This window comes from Canis lupus, chromosome 36, assembly GCF_003254725.2.
Source record: "Canis lupus dingo isolate Sandy chromosome 36, ASM325472v2, whole genome shotgun sequence".
In the NCBI taxonomy this organism is placed as follows: domain Eukaryota; kingdom Metazoa; phylum Chordata; class Mammalia; order Carnivora; family Canidae; genus Canis; species Canis lupus.
The window spans coordinates 17391505-17410799 of NC_064278.1; the positions used below are offsets into that span (position 1 = coordinate 17391505).

A 19295-nucleotide genomic window follows, 5' to 3' on the forward strand; every position below is an offset into this window, starting at 1 on the left:
ACCTTCTTCAGAGGGTCATTGTGAATATCCCATAAGATAATTCATGTGACTGACTTATTTTACTTAGCATAATATACTCTGTAGCTCCATCCATGTTTTCGCAATTGGCAAGATTTTCATAAGCCAGTCAGAGAAAGACAACACGACATGATTTCACTCATATGTGGAATTTAAGAAACAAAACAAATGAGCAAAGAGAGGGAAAGAAGCAGGGGGCAAACCAAGAAACAGACTCTTAACTATAGAGAACAACCTGATGGTTACCAGAGGGGAGGCTAATGGGGAGATAGGTAAAAACTTTAAAAAGAAATAAACTTACTATTACCATATGACCTTGCCCCCCCCCAAAAAAAAAGGATAATTCATGTGAAGCATTTAGCACATAGCATTAAATTCATATTTATTCTTATCTTCCCCTGTGATTGGAATAATCTCTTATAGGATGAATCCCCAAACTTTCCTTCTTTCTCTTCTTTTCTATACTCCTATTCTGGAGGGTCCTAAACAGATAAGAAAAAAAAAAAAAAAAGAAATGGAACAGCTTCCCTTACCCTACAACCCCAAATCAGAGGAGAAAATCACTTTCACTATGTTGCCTTTCACCCCAGTTTGTGATTACATTTATATCCTGACAACAGCTTTCATATGAACTGTCTCAGAGTTTTCTCTGCTCTATACCTTCATAAAGATTCCCATGGGCTCCAGCTTTAAAAATACTGTAAGAGGGCACCTGGGTGGCTTGGTGTTTGAGTGTCAGCATTCAGCTCAGGGCATGATCCCAGGGTCTTAGAATCAAGTCCCACATGAGGCTCTCCGTAGGGAGCCTGCTTCTCCCTCTGCCTATGTCTCTGCCTCTCTGTGTATGTCTGTCATGAATAAATAAAATCTTTTTAAAAAAATTACTGTAAGATCACAGAGGTTTAAACTCCTAATGATAATTAGAAGTAATTCTCAAAGTGGCTATCCAAGTAAGGAAAAGCAATGATATTACCGACTAATAACAGATCAGTTACTTACAGTGAACCATCTAGGGCATTTGACTTAATGAAGTTTTAAAATAAGATAACTTAGTACAAGATTAAGTCGCATGGAGAGTGTTTCCATCCCTTCTAGCCAAAACATGTGAACAGCTGAGGCTGTCCCCTTCCTTCCTTCCTTCCCTTTCCTGGTGCTACACCCTCCTCTGCATTCTGGAGGGAACCCCACTGTGTAAAAAGAATCAAACTTTCAGTCTCAAAAGTTCTTTTAGATTTAAGTGGTAAGACACATTAAAAGCTCAGTCTTTGCTCGGAAAAGAGATTTACTTTAAAATGCAGCCTACTGGGGTGCCTGGGCGGCTCAGTCAGTTAAGCATCAGACTCTGGATTTCCGCTCAAGTCATGATCTCAGGGTTGTGAGATTGAGCCCCCATCGGCTCCATGTGCTTCGGGGAGCTTGCTTGAGATTCTCTCTCTCCCCCTCCCTCGGCCCCTCCCAACTCCTCTCTCTCTTTCTCTCTCTCTCTAAAATAAATAAATCTCTACAATGCAGCCTACCATTTCTTTCATTTTAAGCTGCACCAAGCAGAAATTTGTAGTGTTTCCAATGCCAGGTAGAGGTTGAGACAAGAATACAGGTAAGCAGTGGAGTCCTCTCTTACTGTCTCAGGTGGGCTCCCAGAGCAGGCCTGCCACCCCCCTACAGCAAGTCGTGACTGCATTCCTACATTTGGGCTGTTGTGTTGCATGACTGCAGACAACCCTTCCAGAATCCAGAGCCTCATGTACTAGAAGCAGATGAGAATGAGATACGTGGTGTTTTCTCGAAAAACAGCCCATTAATCACAAAATCGTTTATAATAATTAACCACAGTCTGGCCGAAAGCTTTAATCGTGGGCTATAGTAGCTTTGCTATGTGCACCCGAACATTGCACCTTCCAGGAGATGCTGTGAAAATATGTCCAGAGGGGGAGCTATAATCTTCCTCTTACTTCCAAAAAAATAAAAAATGTGTCCACAGTTTAAGTTTCTAGTCAATAAAAGAACACAATAACATTTGATTCCTTCTCATTGTACTTGCAGATGTTTCAAGTATTTCTAAAGCCTTTCAAATTACTTTGACTAAAAAGCTGCCGACCCTGAGGTAGAAATGCCAGGTTTCTAAAGTATGATTAAGCCTCCGTAAGCTTATTATTTCTCCAGTAATAGTAAGGCTTTAAAATTTGGGTTTCTTCTTCTTATGCACACTCCAGAAAATTAGAAAAATACAGAAAGGGAAAAGAAGAAAAATATGAGAGTAATGAAATGTTAAAAGTTTCATATATTGCACTACTTATTTCTTTGGCCTTTTAAGATACACAGTTGGCATGTCTTATTGACACCATCATCCACACTAGTGCAACTTGATGATTAAAAGAGAAAAAGAAAGAAGACTGTGTTTAGGAACCTGGTTTATAAGTCAGCTGTGAAATGAACTGGTACCTTAGTGTAGTATGTATGCTTTCCTGCCTTGTTTTCATATTTATGTTACATGCTTTTTAGAACTTTGATGAATTTTTGTTTTGATGAGCTTTCTAGAAGGTTCAAAAGGTTTCCTGAAAACGTTAACAGGTATTTGCTCTTCCAGGAATTTTGCATGACATAAATCACATGGACTGCTCCTATCAGGTTGCTGTGCCTTCAAAGGTTATCAAAATCATTTCTATGTTCCTGTCCTGTATGGGTACTAACATTGTGCTTATTATAGCTTTAGCCTACTGGATTGCTTGAGACAGAAAAAGAAATCTTAAAATTTCCAATCAATACAGACAGATACACCTACATGCACAAGACTATAAAAAGTCAATTCAGAACATGATTTTCAATTGAAAGTATAGGACAAAGAACTCTTTTTTTTATGGTAATTTTTTTTCCTTTCCCAACTGGGAGTAACTAATGCTATTAAAATAGTGCCTTGGGGCATTTTTGCAAAGCATGCATTTAAAAACCAGGAGAACATATTTGTGTTTTCCTGTTAGACATTTTTGTCTTAATTGATTAATTTGTCCCATATTAATATTTATTAGTTTTAATACAGACAACAATGCCTATCTTCCTATTTCTAGGACAAACTGCTTTCTAGAACTTCCTTGATCTAAAGGGCAACTTGAAATTAATGTTTGTCCCTTCCAACCTGAAACACCTTACGTTAGATTTTGAACCGAAGAGAAATGTTATTCCCAGGAGGGAAGAAGCAAAAGGAAAATGATCCATAAATTGATTGCCAGCAGCCAATAAATTTAGTCTTTCCTTGTCTAAAACTAACCTTGAAGCACAAAACTGGAATTTGAGAAATGAAAAGAAGAAAAACTATTTCCATTCTTTTCATACCACAGCCAGGTGAAAGCTCTGCAGAGATTTCTCCACATATTAATCAAATAAATATGTAATGAATAATCTCTATGAACAAAGCACCAGAGGGATTCCAAGATAACAAGGACACAATTTTTTACTTTAAGGAACTCATATTGTACTTTCAGAAACAGCTATGTACATAACTGTGGCATAAGCAGTGAGATATTTCCAGTAATGGAGAGTCAGGAAATGCAAAGGGGCCCAGAGGTCAACTCAGGACACAATTGATGTCTGTAGGAAACGGATTCCATAGATTTCCTCAAAATCAAGAAATTCAGGAACACTTTTACCCAATTCCTAATCTCCCTAGATTTTAAAATTGTTTCATCTAATACATTGATTATAAATCTTCACAAAGAAAGAAAAATCACCTGTAGTGGGCTGATTTTTTTTAAGTGCTTTCTGTACCTTCTCAGATTGTATCAGAGGGTGTCTCTAATTGGGCCAATCCCTTTTCTTTTAAAACATTTTGTAATCTAAACCTAGCATTATAACCAAACTTAGCATAATTTACCAGAATAATTCCATTTGGATTCTAATGAATCACCTTAGCACAGTACAGAGGACATTTTCAAATATCCATGGAATAAATGGATATTTACATGTTTTTATTCAGAATGGAATTACATAACATGGTAATTCATTATATGTTATTTTAAGCTTGTTATTGTGTTACATAATTTTAAGGATTAATTTATACTTAATGGGTTTGTGAAAGTTATTGTTTGAAAATACTTCCAAGTTTTTAAGAGATGGGAATTTTGCCTTTTTTTCAGGATAGATAGGCAGATGTAATTTTGTTTATATATTGTATAAATACACATTTATACGTATAAATCTCTTCTCTACATTTGGGTTTTAACAACCCAGATGAGTGGATATTTCTCCCTGGGTTTTTTGTTTGTTTTTGTTTCTGTTTTCGTTGGAGAGGGAATGCAAACTTTGGGGTTTATCAGAGTTCAGTTTTTAGAAGTTCGGTACCACAAATTAAAGTTCAAGCATGTGACCCAAACTCTGCCAGTCTTTACAGAATCCATTTCTTTTGATGAGGGTAGAGGGAAAGTCTGGGTCTTAGGGTGAACAGTAGCAGAGTTTCTGGGATCCAACATGTACAGGTGGTGAGTCTCAGTGATGCCCCATGACAGAGGCCATGAGACTGGGCCAGGGGAACCTGCAGTGTGATTTGGGCCTGGTTCCTGGCTGGGTCATCTCAGCTTGTCTCTTGGCTCTTCCAGAGATACTATGAATTTTTTATTATCTTATAATAAATTCCTTTTCTTCCTCAACCATCCAGAATAAGGACAGAGACTGACATACACAGCAAATTGCCATTGATATTTAGATTCACATTGTAAACACTCCTTCATTTTCAAATACTAATTTCATAAATATTGAATGCGATTACTTTTCACCTTACTCCCTGAGGAGGATGATATAAGGATTATGTTGTGTTACACCTATGCTTGGAAACCTTATTAAGTGTTTATGTAATGAATTTGGTTGAGATGAGTTATTTGTAATTTAGAAATTTTAAAGTGTGTTATTTGTGAATCTTAAGTATATTATTCAAACACCCCTAGAGACCAAACGCATTTTCCTTAATAAATTGTAAGCATTTAATTTTCCTGAAAGGCCCTTGAGTATTTAAAAAAAATAAATAAAAGTGGTTTGGAAATTATTCCTTTAACTAGAAAACATAGTGATTTACTTGGATAATATAAATGTTGTTAGGGTAACGATCTTATGATTTCATCAACTAGACCCAATCTTCAGGAAACACTCACATTTTGTAAGGGATTATGACATAATGATTCAAAGGGTGCTACTGGTAGTCATCTAATGCTCTAAGTATGGTTCGCAGTCCAGCAGCATCAACATCATTTGGCAGAAATGGAGAATTTCAGGTCACACCCCAGACCAATGGAATTAAAGTCTGTATTTTACTGAGACCCACACCCCAGACCAATGGAGTTTGTCTATATTTTAATAAGACCCCTATGTGATTCATACAGATACTAAAATTTGAGAAGCACTGATTTATTCATTTTATCAGACACAAAACCCAGCTCATTGAAAAAACTAAAGGCAGGGGAAGAGAGACATAACTTAATAGTCCTCTCTATCAGGAAGTTTCTACTAGTTGCAAGTCATTGAACCCACTTCTTCACGCCACAGTGGCAAAGGAAGCAACCAGTCATTTTCTCCTCAAAACTCCTTCGTATACCTGAATACATAAGTTACCCCTTACCAACTCCTCACAAACTCCACACCTGAACATAAATTACCCCTTACCGTCTCTCACAGTTTTCTCTTCACTCGCCTACAAACGAAATCTGCTAGAAAGAATGAATCAATGAAGAAATTCTTCCATTCATTCAATAAATATTTGTTGTGTAGCTGCCAAGAGCTGGGGGATAGAACAGTGAACAAAACCAAGTTCTTGTCCTTATGAAGCTAACGTTTCAGTGGAGAAGACAGATAAGAAACAAGTATATAAAATGTCAAGTGTGGTAAGTGCTATAGGAAGAGGGATAAAGAGTTCCAGATATGGGGGGGGGGGGGTAGATAGCCGTATACTATAGGATGGGCAAAGGATGACAAGATATGCCAGGCTCATCTTATACATTCCTTGTCCCTGGAATCAGCCATTTCTTCCAAGAAGACTTGATTTCAAAACCCAAGATGTTCATTGTTATTGGTTTGGTCATTTGAAGCCTAATATATCTCTTTTCTTCCACAGTGAGAATTCTGAGTTTTCAAGGACACAGGGATGATAAATTTCGATATCGCATAATTTCTTGTGTGCTTTATCCTTCATTATGTATACAGTAGATTCAGGTTAATACTGCTATGTGTCTACCAATAAACGATTATTAAATAAATTATCTATCATATACATGCATTGGCATACCCAAAAATGCATGCAGGAACACCAAAACAAGGATGAAGTAAGCTTTTTTATGTTCTGATATGAAAAGATCTTGAAGACACATTTAAGTGAAAAAAAGCAGTGTCAGGCCAATGTACACACCATTTGTGTAGAAAAGGAGTAGGGGGCAGAATATATATTTATATTGGCTTGTATGCATTAATTTTTTTTTTTTAATTTTTATTTATTTATGATAGGCACACAGTGAGAGAGAGAGAGAGGCAGAGACATAGGCAGAGGGAGAAGCAGGCTCCATGCACCGGGAGCCTGACGTGGGATTCGATCCCGGATCTCCAGGATCACGCCCTGGGCCAAAGGCAGGCGCTAAACCGCTGCGCCACCCAGGGATCCCTTGTATGCATTAATTAATTGAGCATCTTCAACACGAGATTTTTCTAAAATGTGTTATGCAAACTTTTATCCTGCTTTTGAATTGTACCCAGCAAGATTCTGACCCCCTGGCTTCAGGGAAAGTAGAGTTTTAATCATAGTGTTTCTATATTCATTCTATTTTTATTAAGAGGAGGAGGGGGAGAGGGAGAGGGAAAAAGAAAATCTCAAGGGGATTCAACACAGAACTCGAACTCACAACCCTGAGGTCATGCATGACCTGAACCAAAATAGAAAGTTGGACACTTAATCAACTGAGTTATGCAGGCACCCCTACATTCATTCTATTTTAAACTGTTAAATATGGGATGCCTGGGTGACTCAGTGGTTGACCTCCTCCTTTCGGCCCAGCACGTGATCCTGGAGTCCTGGGATCAGGTTCCACATTGGGCTCCTTGCATGGAGCCTGCTTCTCTCTCTGCCTGTGTCCCTCTGCGTCTCTCTGTGTCTCTCATGAATAAATAAATAAAATCTTTTTTAAAAAAGAAATAAAAAATAAACTGTTAAATAAATGTTAACTTCCATGCCCAGATTTAAATTTGAGGATGTAAAAGGAAATGTCAGGGTGTTCAAGATCTTTTATTAATGAGCATTAATCCCATAAATTTTCGAGAATTAAACCATGCCCCTAAATCTTAACATTCATTTGGTTTCCCAAAAGTGCTCAACATTCTATTCCCAAATTTGGAATAGGTAGATAGGCAGTGCCTAATTCTCACTTTATTGACAGAATTTCTTGTAAGAGAGGGCAAACAATAAACAAGGCTTAAATTTGTAGAAAGAGGAGGAAAAGGAAGTATAATAATCCATAGGTTTATATTGTCATGAAAATCACAGTTGTGAGGGTAAACATGCCACAATGGACAGTGACCTCTGTGGAATATTATGGTTGACTTATTTTGCATCTCTTAGCTCCTATTACTCCTATTACTCTAAGTAAATGAAGATTTACTAGTAATATGGTATATTATCACTATAAGAAAATCTGGGCCTAATCAGGTCAATTCATAAGGAAAAAATGAACCACTTTCTGTATGATCTCAAAGAGAACAATTTTAACTAATAAATATGGATTCCTCTTCAGAAAGTTAGCATTTCATTTTTTGCCTTCAAATACCTGGCTTAAGAGTATCTAATAGACTTGTAGACACACCTCCTAGAAAGCAAACACTCTGAACATCCTATATGTGAAAAGAAAGATTAGTAGCTAATTGAGGTTCTCTCCCACTACTAGAATAAATTAGAAACAATCTTTATTGTAGATTAAAGCTTGACAGAATCATTCTAAAAACATGTAATCTCGCCGCATTGCATTAGGATATGCTGGAGAGAAACTCGAACCATTTGCTAGTACCTGCTAGAGCACAGTACTCCCAGACCAGTTAACACAAACATCTGGGCAACCTTTTCCTAGAGGCTCTTCTTCGTTCCAGTTTCATGAACTCACCAAGCAGCTTTCAGTACACTTGAAGTCTCTTCTGATCTTTAAACTACAACCAGAGGCTAAACTATAGACTTCACTTCTATAATTGAAAAGCCACTTTAAAAACATGAATATGCATGTTGATTTGGTTGGACTGAGGAGTCTCAACTCAGTGAAATACACACATGAATTAATCTCCTCTCTCCAATAAGCACTCTTTTCTTTTTTTTTTTTTAAGATTTTATCTATTTATTTTAGACAGTGAAAGAGCACAAGCAAGGTGAGCAGCCAAGGGAGAGGGAGAAGCAGGCACTCCAAGCCCAATGCGGGGCTCAATCCCAGGACCCCGGGATCATGACCCGAGCTGAAGGCAGACGCTTAACCACAGATCCACCCAGACATCCCCTAATAACCACTCTTAACTACTGAGTGGAATATTTTCTTTCTTACTGGTACTTGGCAACCATAAAAAATCTCATTCTTAATCCATAAATTCTTTTGTTTATTTGACCACCAAAATTTTTATTTTAGTTATGGATTAGTCATGTCCATTTTTTATATTAAGAACTCATTTTTTAGAGCAGTTTAAAGTTCACAGAAAAATTGAGGAAAAGGCACAGAGATTTACCATATACCCTCTGCCTCTATACATACATAACTTCCCCCACTATCAGTGTTCCCCACCAGAGTGATACATTTGTTATAACTGATGAACCAGCATTGATACATCATAATCACCCAAACTCCATAGCATATATTATGGTTCCCTCTTGGTGTTGTACATTCTAATGGGTTTGAACCCATATGTATATAGACATATATCCATCATCATGGTATCATAAAAGTATTTTCACTGCCCTGAAAATCCTCCATGCTTGCCTATCATCCCTCCTCCTAATCCCTGACAACTACTGATTTTTTAAAATTAATCTTTATGCCCATTGTGGGGCTTGAACTTAAAACCCCGAGATCAAAGTTGCATGCTCTATCAACTGGGAGAGTCAGAATCCCCTGATATTTTTAATATAGTCTCCAAGGTTTTGCCTTTTCCAGGATGTTGTATAGTTGGAGTAATATGTCATACAGCTTTTTCAGATGGCTTATTTCACCTTTTTTATGTGTGGACATAAGCTTTCAATTCCTTTGGGTAATTACCACAGAGCATGATTGCTAGATCACATCAGAGTATGTTTAGTTTTGTAAGAAAATGCCAAACTTTCGAAGTGTCTTTCAAAGTGGCTATACCATTTTGCATTCCCACCAGCAGAGAATGAGAGTTCTGGTTGCTCCACATCCTTGCTGGCATTTGGTGTTGTCAGTGTTCTGGATTTTGTCCATTCTGATAGATATGTAGTGGTATCTCACTGTTGTTTTAATTTGCATTTCCCTGATGACATATTATGAGGAACATCTTTTCTGAATCCTATTTGCTATCTGTGTATCTTCTTTGGTGAGGTTTCTGTTAAAGTCTTCAGTACATGTTTAAATCAGGTTGTTTATTTTCTTACTGTTCAGTTTTAAGAGTTTTTTTTGTATATTTTAGATTATAGTCCTTTATCAGATATGTCTTTTAGAATATTTTCTCCCAGCCTGTGGCTTGTCTTCTCATTCTCAACATTGTCTTTCATAGGGTGGAAATTTTTAATTTTAATGAAATCTGGCTTACCAATTATTTTTTTCATTATTGTGCCTTTGGTGTTGTATCCAACAAGTCATCACCATACCCAAGGTTGCCTAGATATTTCCCGTGTTATCTTCTGGGAAGTTTGTAGTTTTGCATTTTTCATTTAGACCTGTAATATATTTTAAGTTACTTTTTGTGCAGGAGGTAAAGTCTGTATCCACATTTTTGTTTGTTTGTTTGTTTGTTTGTTTTGCATGTGGATGTCCAGTTGTTCTGGCACCATTTCTTGAAAAGATTGTCTTGCCTCCATTGTATCAAAGATCCCAGGAACCCAGGATCATGACCTGAGCCAAAGACGCTCAACCACTGAGCCACCTAGGCACCTCTACCAGATTCATCTTTAAAACTTCTAGCTTTTGAGAAGCCTGGGTGGCTCAGCGGTTGAGTGTCTGCCTTCAGCTCAGGACGTGATCCCAGAGTCCAGGATCGAGTCCCACATCAGGCTCCCTGAGGGGAGCTTGCTTCTCTCTCTGCCTGTATCTCTCTCCGCCTCTCTCTGTCTCTGCATCTCTCATGAATAAATAAATAAATAAAATCTTTAAAAAGAGAACCTTCTAGCTTTTGTCAACATCTAGTCTCTGAAGAAATGTGACTGGTGGGTAGAGATGTGTGGTCTGCTTTCTTCCACATCTTCCCCTTTCTCCTCTGCCTTCTCTGTGCTGGTCAATGAGGGAAAGAAGGAAGACATTTCTTTCATAGAGTTTCTATCTTTCTGTTTACATTACCCAATCTATTATCACATATTGTCTACTTTTTATTAGTATTATTAATGAAATACAGTTTCATTGTTAATGGATTAATCATAGTTAATTTAAATTTTCCCTTTGACAATTCTAAAACCTAAGTCATATTTGAGTCTGGCTCTGATGCTTACCTTGTCTCTTCAGACTCTTTTTCCTTGCGTTTAGTATGCCTTGTAAGGTTTGGTTGAAAGCCAGATGTGATATACTGGGTAATAGGAACTGGGATCAATAGGTCGTTAACGTGAGGTTTTAAGGTTTTATGTTAATCTAGCTAGAAGCTGGACATTGTTTAATGTTTGTTGTAGCTATAGATGCCAAGTCTTCAAATTCCTCTAGTGTCCCGTTTTCATCTCTGTTGTGTTGGGCTTCCCCAAGAACACCCTCCTTAGATAGAGTCTGCACGTTTTAACTCTTTTGGCTGTGATCCACTGTTTTTATACTGGTATGTTGGGGGCCTGTGGGGGAAGGGGAATGCCCTGTAATGTCTTCATTAAGCCTCAGTCATTTAGTGGGTCTGTGTCCCTGCACTGTGCCCCTCAGAGCTGTTTCATAGCTTCTTTTTCCTCCTTAGGTGAGAGAGGAAGACTAGAAGGGGCTAGAGTCAGAAAAATGTCCTTCCCCCAGGTGAGGTAAGACTCTAGGAAAGTCTTCTCCCTGGAGAGTATGCCTTTGTCATGGAGAATGCTCTGGGTATATTTCACAGTGCACTCTCTTTCCTTCTGCCAGAACCACTAGATCTTTCTTGGCTCTTCATCACGAGAACCTGGTTGAGTGCCAGAAGGTAAAACCCATAAAAGTGTAGGGGCCCACCTAAGATTGCCTCCCCCAGGAGTTTCTCACTCTTAAGGCACCCCAGCAATTCATCAAAATTACCACTCTGAAAACAAACTGAGAAATATTAAAGAAATTTTTTGAGCAAAAATTGATTTGAATCTGGCAGTACCAAACTAAAAGTGGTCAAGAGCAGTCCACTGACAGGATCTCAGGGAGATACTTTTATATAAAATGGTAAAAGCAAAGTAGGGAGATTATGGACTCACTCTAGTTTCAGACTAGTTGGCAGTTTGATTGCTTGTGCTTAGGTTTCAATCTTGTAACCTTGAAACATGTATAGGCTTAGATTTTGGTTTGCTTACGTAAGCAGGCTGCCATGGCCTTCAAGCCACATCAGCCTAAGCCTTTCTCCTTTCACTGAACATCATTTGAAGATTCCTACCAGTCTGTGGCTTCTGTTCCAGGTGGGCTGATCGCAAATGTGATCCTGGGTTGCCTTGTCTCTCTGGACTTGGGGGCAGCAGTTTGCCCTGTGATCTCCATTCTCTGGTGGGCCCAACAAAAGTCATTTTCACTTTGTTTAGCTTTTTCTTGTTGTAGGGACAGGAGTAGCAACTTTCAATCTTTTTACATGTAGAAGCTGAAATTGGAAATCTATAACCCAATTTTGAACTAAGAACTTTAAGAAAGACTTTTTTTTTTAATGGCCTACATATGGAAGCCAAAGAGGTCTATAGATGGTTCTTTCATTATTTAACAAGTGGAAAAACTTACATAGTTATTTCAGAGTGGTGAAATCTGTTTATAAGTCTGACTTCCCCTTTCTTTAATTTCGTCTAGTCAGCCAAAGAGTGCTGACATAGATGATAATTATTATAAGAATGAGACATACGTTTGCAAGAGGCCTTAGTTGTATTATTCCAAAATGCCAAGGAATGTAACTCCTAAGAGTGTATCATTTTCACTAAAAAATTGAATATTATTTCCCCCAGCTCCTAGAGATTTCCTCACTAGAAATTGAAAAGGGGAATTTAAAATCCAGAATATTGTTGTTTTGATTCATTGACTCATATTGCCTCCCTCATTTTTTATAACCCACAGAAGTTTTGCTTCCCATTAAGATCGAGAGCTCATTCAGACCAGGTACTTTATGAGCCACTACTTTAGCCTAGCATGTTGCTTTGCACACAACACACCCGTAAATACTTGCATTAAATTGGATGTAGACTTACGTGACTTTTTATTGCACTCAGTTGCCAGAGTTCTGCCGTCAGCTTTGTGTCCCAATCTAGCTTGTTATGCTTATCTCTTGGCTTAAAATGTTGTGCCTTGCAAAAGGCTTCTGTGAGCAAACACTCGAGTAAAATGAATTACCCCCTTTCAAAAGGGCCTGAATATGGTTTTTCTCAAGACCTATTACTGTGCCTTATACCTCATTATAATCTACTGGGGAGTTATTGTGCATTTTGTAATGGAGGCTAAATTCCTATTTTTCATCACCTGATTAGTATTTCTGAATTGGCTCTGGTGCCAAAAGGAATATTTTCCCTTACTGTTTCTCCTTTTCAGTAGTAATATAAATATAATAAAAAGCAGTAGAATGCATCCCCTCTCCAGAAACAAACAAAAACCAATTACGGTCAATCCTGAGGGAAGTCTTTGGTGGAGAAAGCCAAGAAAAGCAGAGAGAAAGCTGAATACCTCTGCCTTTATCTGTTCTCTCTGCCTAGCTTTTTAGGATCATATTTTCACAGACCAATTTGGATTCTTTCATGCCCAGGTGGGGAGAAAAATTTTTATCCTCAACACATGATTGATGTGTTGAAATGTATGCAATTTCATCAGAGAGGGGTCCGTTCCTTGGAGCTTGTTTGTGATGTGTGTTTTCTGGCTATAGGACAAAACTTCGGGCAGCCCTAGAAAACAGACCAAGGAGGCATTAATGAAGGCTCACCCTGCTAGCTCACTGTCCACCTTCCTTCCTTGTGGTCCAACAGGAAGAGAGCCTGGGAGATGCGGCAGCCCTGTCACCGATCCGTGGTCACCACTACTACCCTGCCGTGCAGGTCCTGGGTCTGCTTGTCCTTCAAGCATTTCTCACCCGTCCTGCACTCAGCTGTGCATCACAAGGAGGACAACTTTTGCAGACAGCATTTCCCAGGCTCCTCTGGCCACAGTTTTGCTTTTAGGGCTGGTTTTCCCTCTTTGATCATCTCACTAATACCACCATGCTTCTCTTCTCTCCCTCTTCTGTGTAACCTAATCATTTATAAATGAAATTCTTTGCCTCATTTCTCTGGGTTCTGGCTAGACGGAGATTGAAGGCAGGAGGGTTCTTGCCCCACTCTTGGCACCGGGGCTCTACTGCTAGGATATAGAGGCCTCCACAGTTCCAGCTTCCACCAGGATGCCCAACTCAGGCTCTGGTCCCTCTAGCCTTCCACTGAGGGCTTCCTTCTTTGCTGACATCTGGTTTTGGTTTCTCAGACACCTGTTTGCCTTCACAGCTCCTCCACCATCCATAAAGCCAATTCCCAGCATTAAATTCCCTTTGTGGTAAATCCTGAGTGGTTTCATTGTCCTGCTTACCCTTTGGCTGCTACCTGTGTCCTTGATACATTTGTCTTAGCCTTAGTAGGATAGCTCCTTAATACCAAATGTTTTATTGTCACAAACATGCTTTTTTAAAAAGTTAATTCAAACTAAGCATGATGCATTAATTCACAGTGGATCACTGTGAATACTTATTGCTGAAAACTCATAAGGTCAAGTCTGATACCTAATAACTTAGAAGGCCTTAGATGCACTTTTTTTTTTGATGGATTTGAATCAAGCAGAACATTATCTTTCCCAAAGGGTGAGCAAAGATGTCTTTCAGAGAGAAGTGCAGGTGGGAGGGGGTCATTGTACCTCCCATATAGACACTGGACTGGGATAGACTTGGATTCAACCCTGAGCTCTTCCAGATATTAGCTGAGTGAGTTCGATCCCTATGTGTGTCTGGCCCTAATGTTCTCCATAAAAAATGAGATAGCATAGATAACAGTTCACGTGTGGACAAACGTGTAAAAGGCCTGACATAGGAAATGCTTGGTCTTGCCTTCAGGGCTTCTTTTCTTGTTTTGATTCTCAGTAATATCACCATGCTGCTTCTTTCCCTCTTTTATTTAACCTAATCGTTTGTAAAATGAAACTCCTTTCCTCGTTTCTCTAAAGCACAGCTAAGGTGAAATTCTTAAAAAGGAACTTTACGTGAAAGCCAAGGGAAACCAAAAAAGGAAATAAGCAGATCCAAAAGCAATAAAGCCATGCTCATAATGGAGGGATCCCTGAACAGGCAGTGGCCACTGACTTATTTTGTTTCTCAGGGACCTGGACTGCCTGTCGTGGATACCCTCTGTCTCACCACCTCTGGCTGCTAGGCATAGAGCATGGATTCTCGCCTAACTGGACATAGTGTTCCTTTCAAAGACAAATTTTTATTCCCCCAAAATAAAACTTTCCCTGTTTTCACCCTGCATGGGTTCCTTGGAGGTTTTATTTAAATAAAAGGACTGTCCCATTCTCAAAGCATCCATTCATTGTGTTACCCCTAAACCTACAATCTTTGAGCCAGGAAAAGGTTCTGAAAACGCTGCCTTTCAACAGATTAAACAGTCTCTGGGTCCTGGAACCAGTACTAGGATTATCAGGCTGAATGGCAACCTTGCGTACATTTTACCTCTTTAGAAGTTGCAAATCAAAGGAACAATTCTTTTGAAGTCTGATGCTTCCCTTGCTTTCGTAATACTTTCTTTTGAGGACTCCAAGGAACCAAAAAGGGAACTATCCAAATTAACAGACCTAGAAACAAATGAAAAGATTCAGTCTTCAAATAATGTTTGATTGTACCTACCAAAGAATAAATATTCACCAGTAATTCTCAAGCCTGGGCATCTTCTTGACCTCTCGCCCAGCCAGGATCTCAAATACTACTGCAAAAGAAGGTGAACTTTTTCCTAGGAAAGCAAAGGTTGCCTCAGAAGCTAATCCCACATCCATCTACTGTAGACCACATACACCGGCACCTCTTTCTTTGAAGACAGGAAGAAGAAATGTGTTTCTATTATCTTCAAGAATAACCAGAAGCTTCTACAATTTACATGCATAACCAGGAGTAGTCCTAGACATATAAACCAAGCTGTGTAACATAAGGAAGTGGGATACAGGACTACTGGGAACTCACAACTCAGAAATAATCAGCATGTTTTAACTGCACACATTTCCAGGGCCCTGGTGCATGCTGGTCTGGAGCTTTTGAACATTTTTTTTCAGGTGACTTGGGATCACACAACTCTATCTTCTTTGAGGAAGTAGTACAAACACAGGGCACGCCTGCTCTCCCATCTGAAGGTCTGCCCTAAGGGAATGTGGGCTATTTCTGGGCAAAGACAGTCTCTGTTTAAAGCTCCTACTGTATTGGCCCAGACTGACATTCCTTGGTCTATGGTGGTTGTAAACAGTATGCTGCTAAAATACTGTAATATTGCTTGACACCTGTGCTCTAGTGATTTCAAGAGGAGAAAATAAAAGTCTCCTTGATGTCAGGGAGGTGATGGAAATGTTTAAGTAAGCCAGTGGGATTTCAGTCATTCAAAGTAAATCTGCATCTCGTCTGTCCTTCTCTTACAACTTGTATTCTATACCATTTCCTTAATTCTATAATCATATAAAAGTCGTAACTCATCTGAAATTTGCCGTCAATAAAAAGAAAGGCATATATTTATACATGTATATTTGTTTTTTGGTACGTAAATTATTTTAAATTAATATTGACTTTTACTTCCTCCATTGATTCTATTTTTTAATTAGGATGAGAGGGAAAATCTACCAATTCATTTTGAGTGTAATGGCTTGAATTTGCAAAAAGTAGGATTTTTAGTATTAAGTGTAATAATGTCTACATTAGGTCTTGTTTTGTTTTGTTTTGTTTTACTGCTGTAACAAATTACCACAAGCTTAGTGGCTTAAAACAACACAAGTTAATTAATTCTACAGTGCGTAGGTTAGAAGTCTGAAATGGATCCCACTCGGTTAAAAATAAAGGTGTTGGCAGCCATTTGCTTCTGAAGGTCCATATATTGCTTCATCTTTTCCATCTTCTAGAGGCTACCTTCCTTCCTTAGCTCTTGGCCCCTTATATCAGCAAACCCATCAAAATCAGGCCAAGTCTGACTCATGCTGCTGTCTCTCTGGTTAGAATGCTTTTGCCTCTCCCTTCTATCTTTTAAGAGCCCATATGAGCGCACTAGACCTACTAGGAAACACCAAGATAACCTCCCTAATTTGAGTCTTAACTTAACATCTACAGAGTCCCTTTTGTTGTGTAATCTAATATAGCCACAGGTTCTGGAGATAAGGATATGGACATCTGGGTGGGGGGGGGGCATGATTCTGCCTATACAATCTCATAATTAAATGCATCGTCATCTCCTACCTTCTGGAAGTGGCATAAACCATGTTGTATTGATGGTTTTACCACCATGTTTGACCACTCATATCTTTCTCGTCCATTTGGAAATGCCATTGACAGATCTTACAGAGAACTAGAGGGAGGGGGCGTTGCTAGGACCAATGGACCTACCTGTGTAGCTGTGTACCAAGGCATTTTCCTGGGATCCCAATTCAGCAGCTTCATCTAAAGAACGTGGATAATGGAGGGGGCCTCATACAGATCCTAGAGCTGCACTGACAGTCACGGAATCCCCAAAGCTATACACCACTTTGCAAATGAAAGAGATAGTACACTAGCTGTCCCAGTGGGTTCTAGGAACTTGAGTACATAAAACCACCAAGAAGTTATCATTTAGCAATTAAAGCTTTTTTCCAAAAATACAGATTGCAGAAAAAGAATCTTAACTACACGACAGAGGATGAAATCGCTCATTTTCATTCTAAATCAATGCTTTATCCCTATCCCCTGAGATGGGTCATTTTAATCTCCATACATGTTTATCTTGTTTTGCTCTTTCTTCTGCTCTGATGTTTGTTATGCTTTGAGTAGATATTGATTCCCTTTTCATTAAGCCTGCAAACATCTAATCATTCCTGTTTTTTTTTTCATTTTTAATAATTTATATTTAAATTTTGGCAAATTGAAGGTCTAATTTTGCCCTTTGAATGCCTCTGCATTCAAGTTCTTCAGGCAGATTTTATCCCTTCTTTTTTTAATTCTATTTTGAGTTTTATAAAAATGGATGTTTCTTATTATCCCCCCAACCCATAATTTTCTTTAGCGAACTTTTAGTTTAATTTTCTTTTGCCTTAACATTTTATTTTTCAGACACCTCTCATTGAACCTCACGTTCCTCTTCGTCCTGCTAACACCATTACCAAGGTAATGGGATGTAGGTGGGTTGATGAGCCATCAGAGCTAGCTTCTTAAGTAACCATTGGAGGTGGTCAGTATGTCAGAGCATCACGTCAAGAAACTTCGGATACATTTTCTAGACACAATAAATATTCAGTGTGTTTCAGTTCTTAAATGAAACAGTGACATTTCAGACAAGTGAACAATGTAAATGCGTGAATGAGTTGTATTTTTCAAGCCAGAGTCAGAAAGTGATTTAAGTATTCATCTGATTTGTTTTCCTTCTATAAAATCTCCTTCTTCTTCCTCTTCTTTCACCTCATTAAAATCCAGGTCCCTTCAGAGAAGATCCTCAGGGCTGGAAAAATTTTACGAAATGCCATTCTTTCTCGAGCTCCTCACATGATAAGAGATAGAAAATACCACCTAAAGACATACAGGTACGTGCAATCATCCTAAAGGCTATGGCCGCCTCAGATTCATGTCTAGTGAAATTGGAACAACCTTATGTTTTCTTGTGTTTGTATCCATGGGCAGCTTGTTTTGTAATCCTCAAGGTTCTGGAAGATCTAAGCTTGTCTTTGATCCCTGCTTAACTTTAAGTATCATTAATATTCTGAGAAATTATTCCTAAACTAATTTGCATGGACATTGGTTTAATTATGGTAGAAGAAATTTTTTTTTATTTCTGTTTGCTAGTGGTTTTTTTAGGGAAACTATTAGATTTAAATGAGACTCAGCTAACATTTACTGAGCATATATTTGTGCTTGAAGCCCTCTACCAGACCATTTTTCATGTTATCCTATTGCCCTCTCACAATCCTGCTAGGTAGGTGTTAGGCCACTTTTCAGATGATAAACCTGATGCTTAGAGAGATTAAATAATTTTCCTTGTCCAAGTCACAAGTCTAGTGAGTGGTAGAGCCAGGATTTAAACCAACCAACCTTGGTTGATTTCCATGTGCAGTGATCTTTTCATTCATTCTATCATTCATTCATTTCACAGATGCTGGTGCCCAGTATTAAGTACCTACTGGGCACCAGATACTATTGTGGTCTAAGCCCTAAGGATATAAGAGTGAACAAAATTATGCAATGTCCTTTACAGAGTTTACTTTCCACTGTAGGATTTCATTCTAGTATACATATAGTGAGATATACAACTCTGTATCACATCTGTAATCATTTAGAATAAGGACTCATTATAGCTGTCACTGGAGTTAAGAAATTATTTAGTTGAATCTTCTGGGATGACTGAACAGTGATAGGTCAACTAAAGATTCATGACTGATCTTTGGCTTTTGATTTTTTTCAATTCAACAAGGATTTAGGAACTGGAATGGCCTATGTATGGCACACAAGCCTTCACCCTCTCTTTCCACCCATGGAGCACCCTCATAACCCTCTTTCAGCAATCACTCAACTCTTGCATTTAGCCTAGACATGATTTCAGAACCCATCAGACCTGGCATGAGTCAAAAGCCATTTGATGCACATGAACCAAATTCATAAGAGACAGTGAAAAGCTTAGAATACAAATTTTAAAGTTATCATAAAAGATATGTATCTTTCTAGTGACTGTCAACTATGACAGAACCTATAAAATTAGACCTGATTAACCTATAGTAAAC

The 19295-nt window shown here is 38.5% G+C and overlaps 1 protein-coding gene across 13 annotated transcripts in view; it reads left to right on the forward strand.

Moving 5' to 3' along the window:
• RAPGEF4 (Rap guanine nucleotide exchange factor 4) overlaps window positions 1-19295 on the forward strand; it is a 283291-nt gene that overhangs the window by 180866 nt on the left and 83130 nt on the right. For 11 of the 13 annotated variants that reach the window (XM_025460193.3, XM_049106225.1, XM_049106224.1 and 8 more), the window contains 2 exons: window positions 17638-17691; window positions 17998-18104. In XM_025460193.3, coding sequence (XP_025315978.1) covers window positions 17638-17691; window positions 17998-18104 — 161 coding nt within the window. The remainder of the gene's footprint in view (window positions 1-17637; window positions 17692-17997; window positions 18105-19295) is intronic. The other 2 variants (XM_025460194.3, XM_025460202.3) reach the window with 1 other exon arrangement.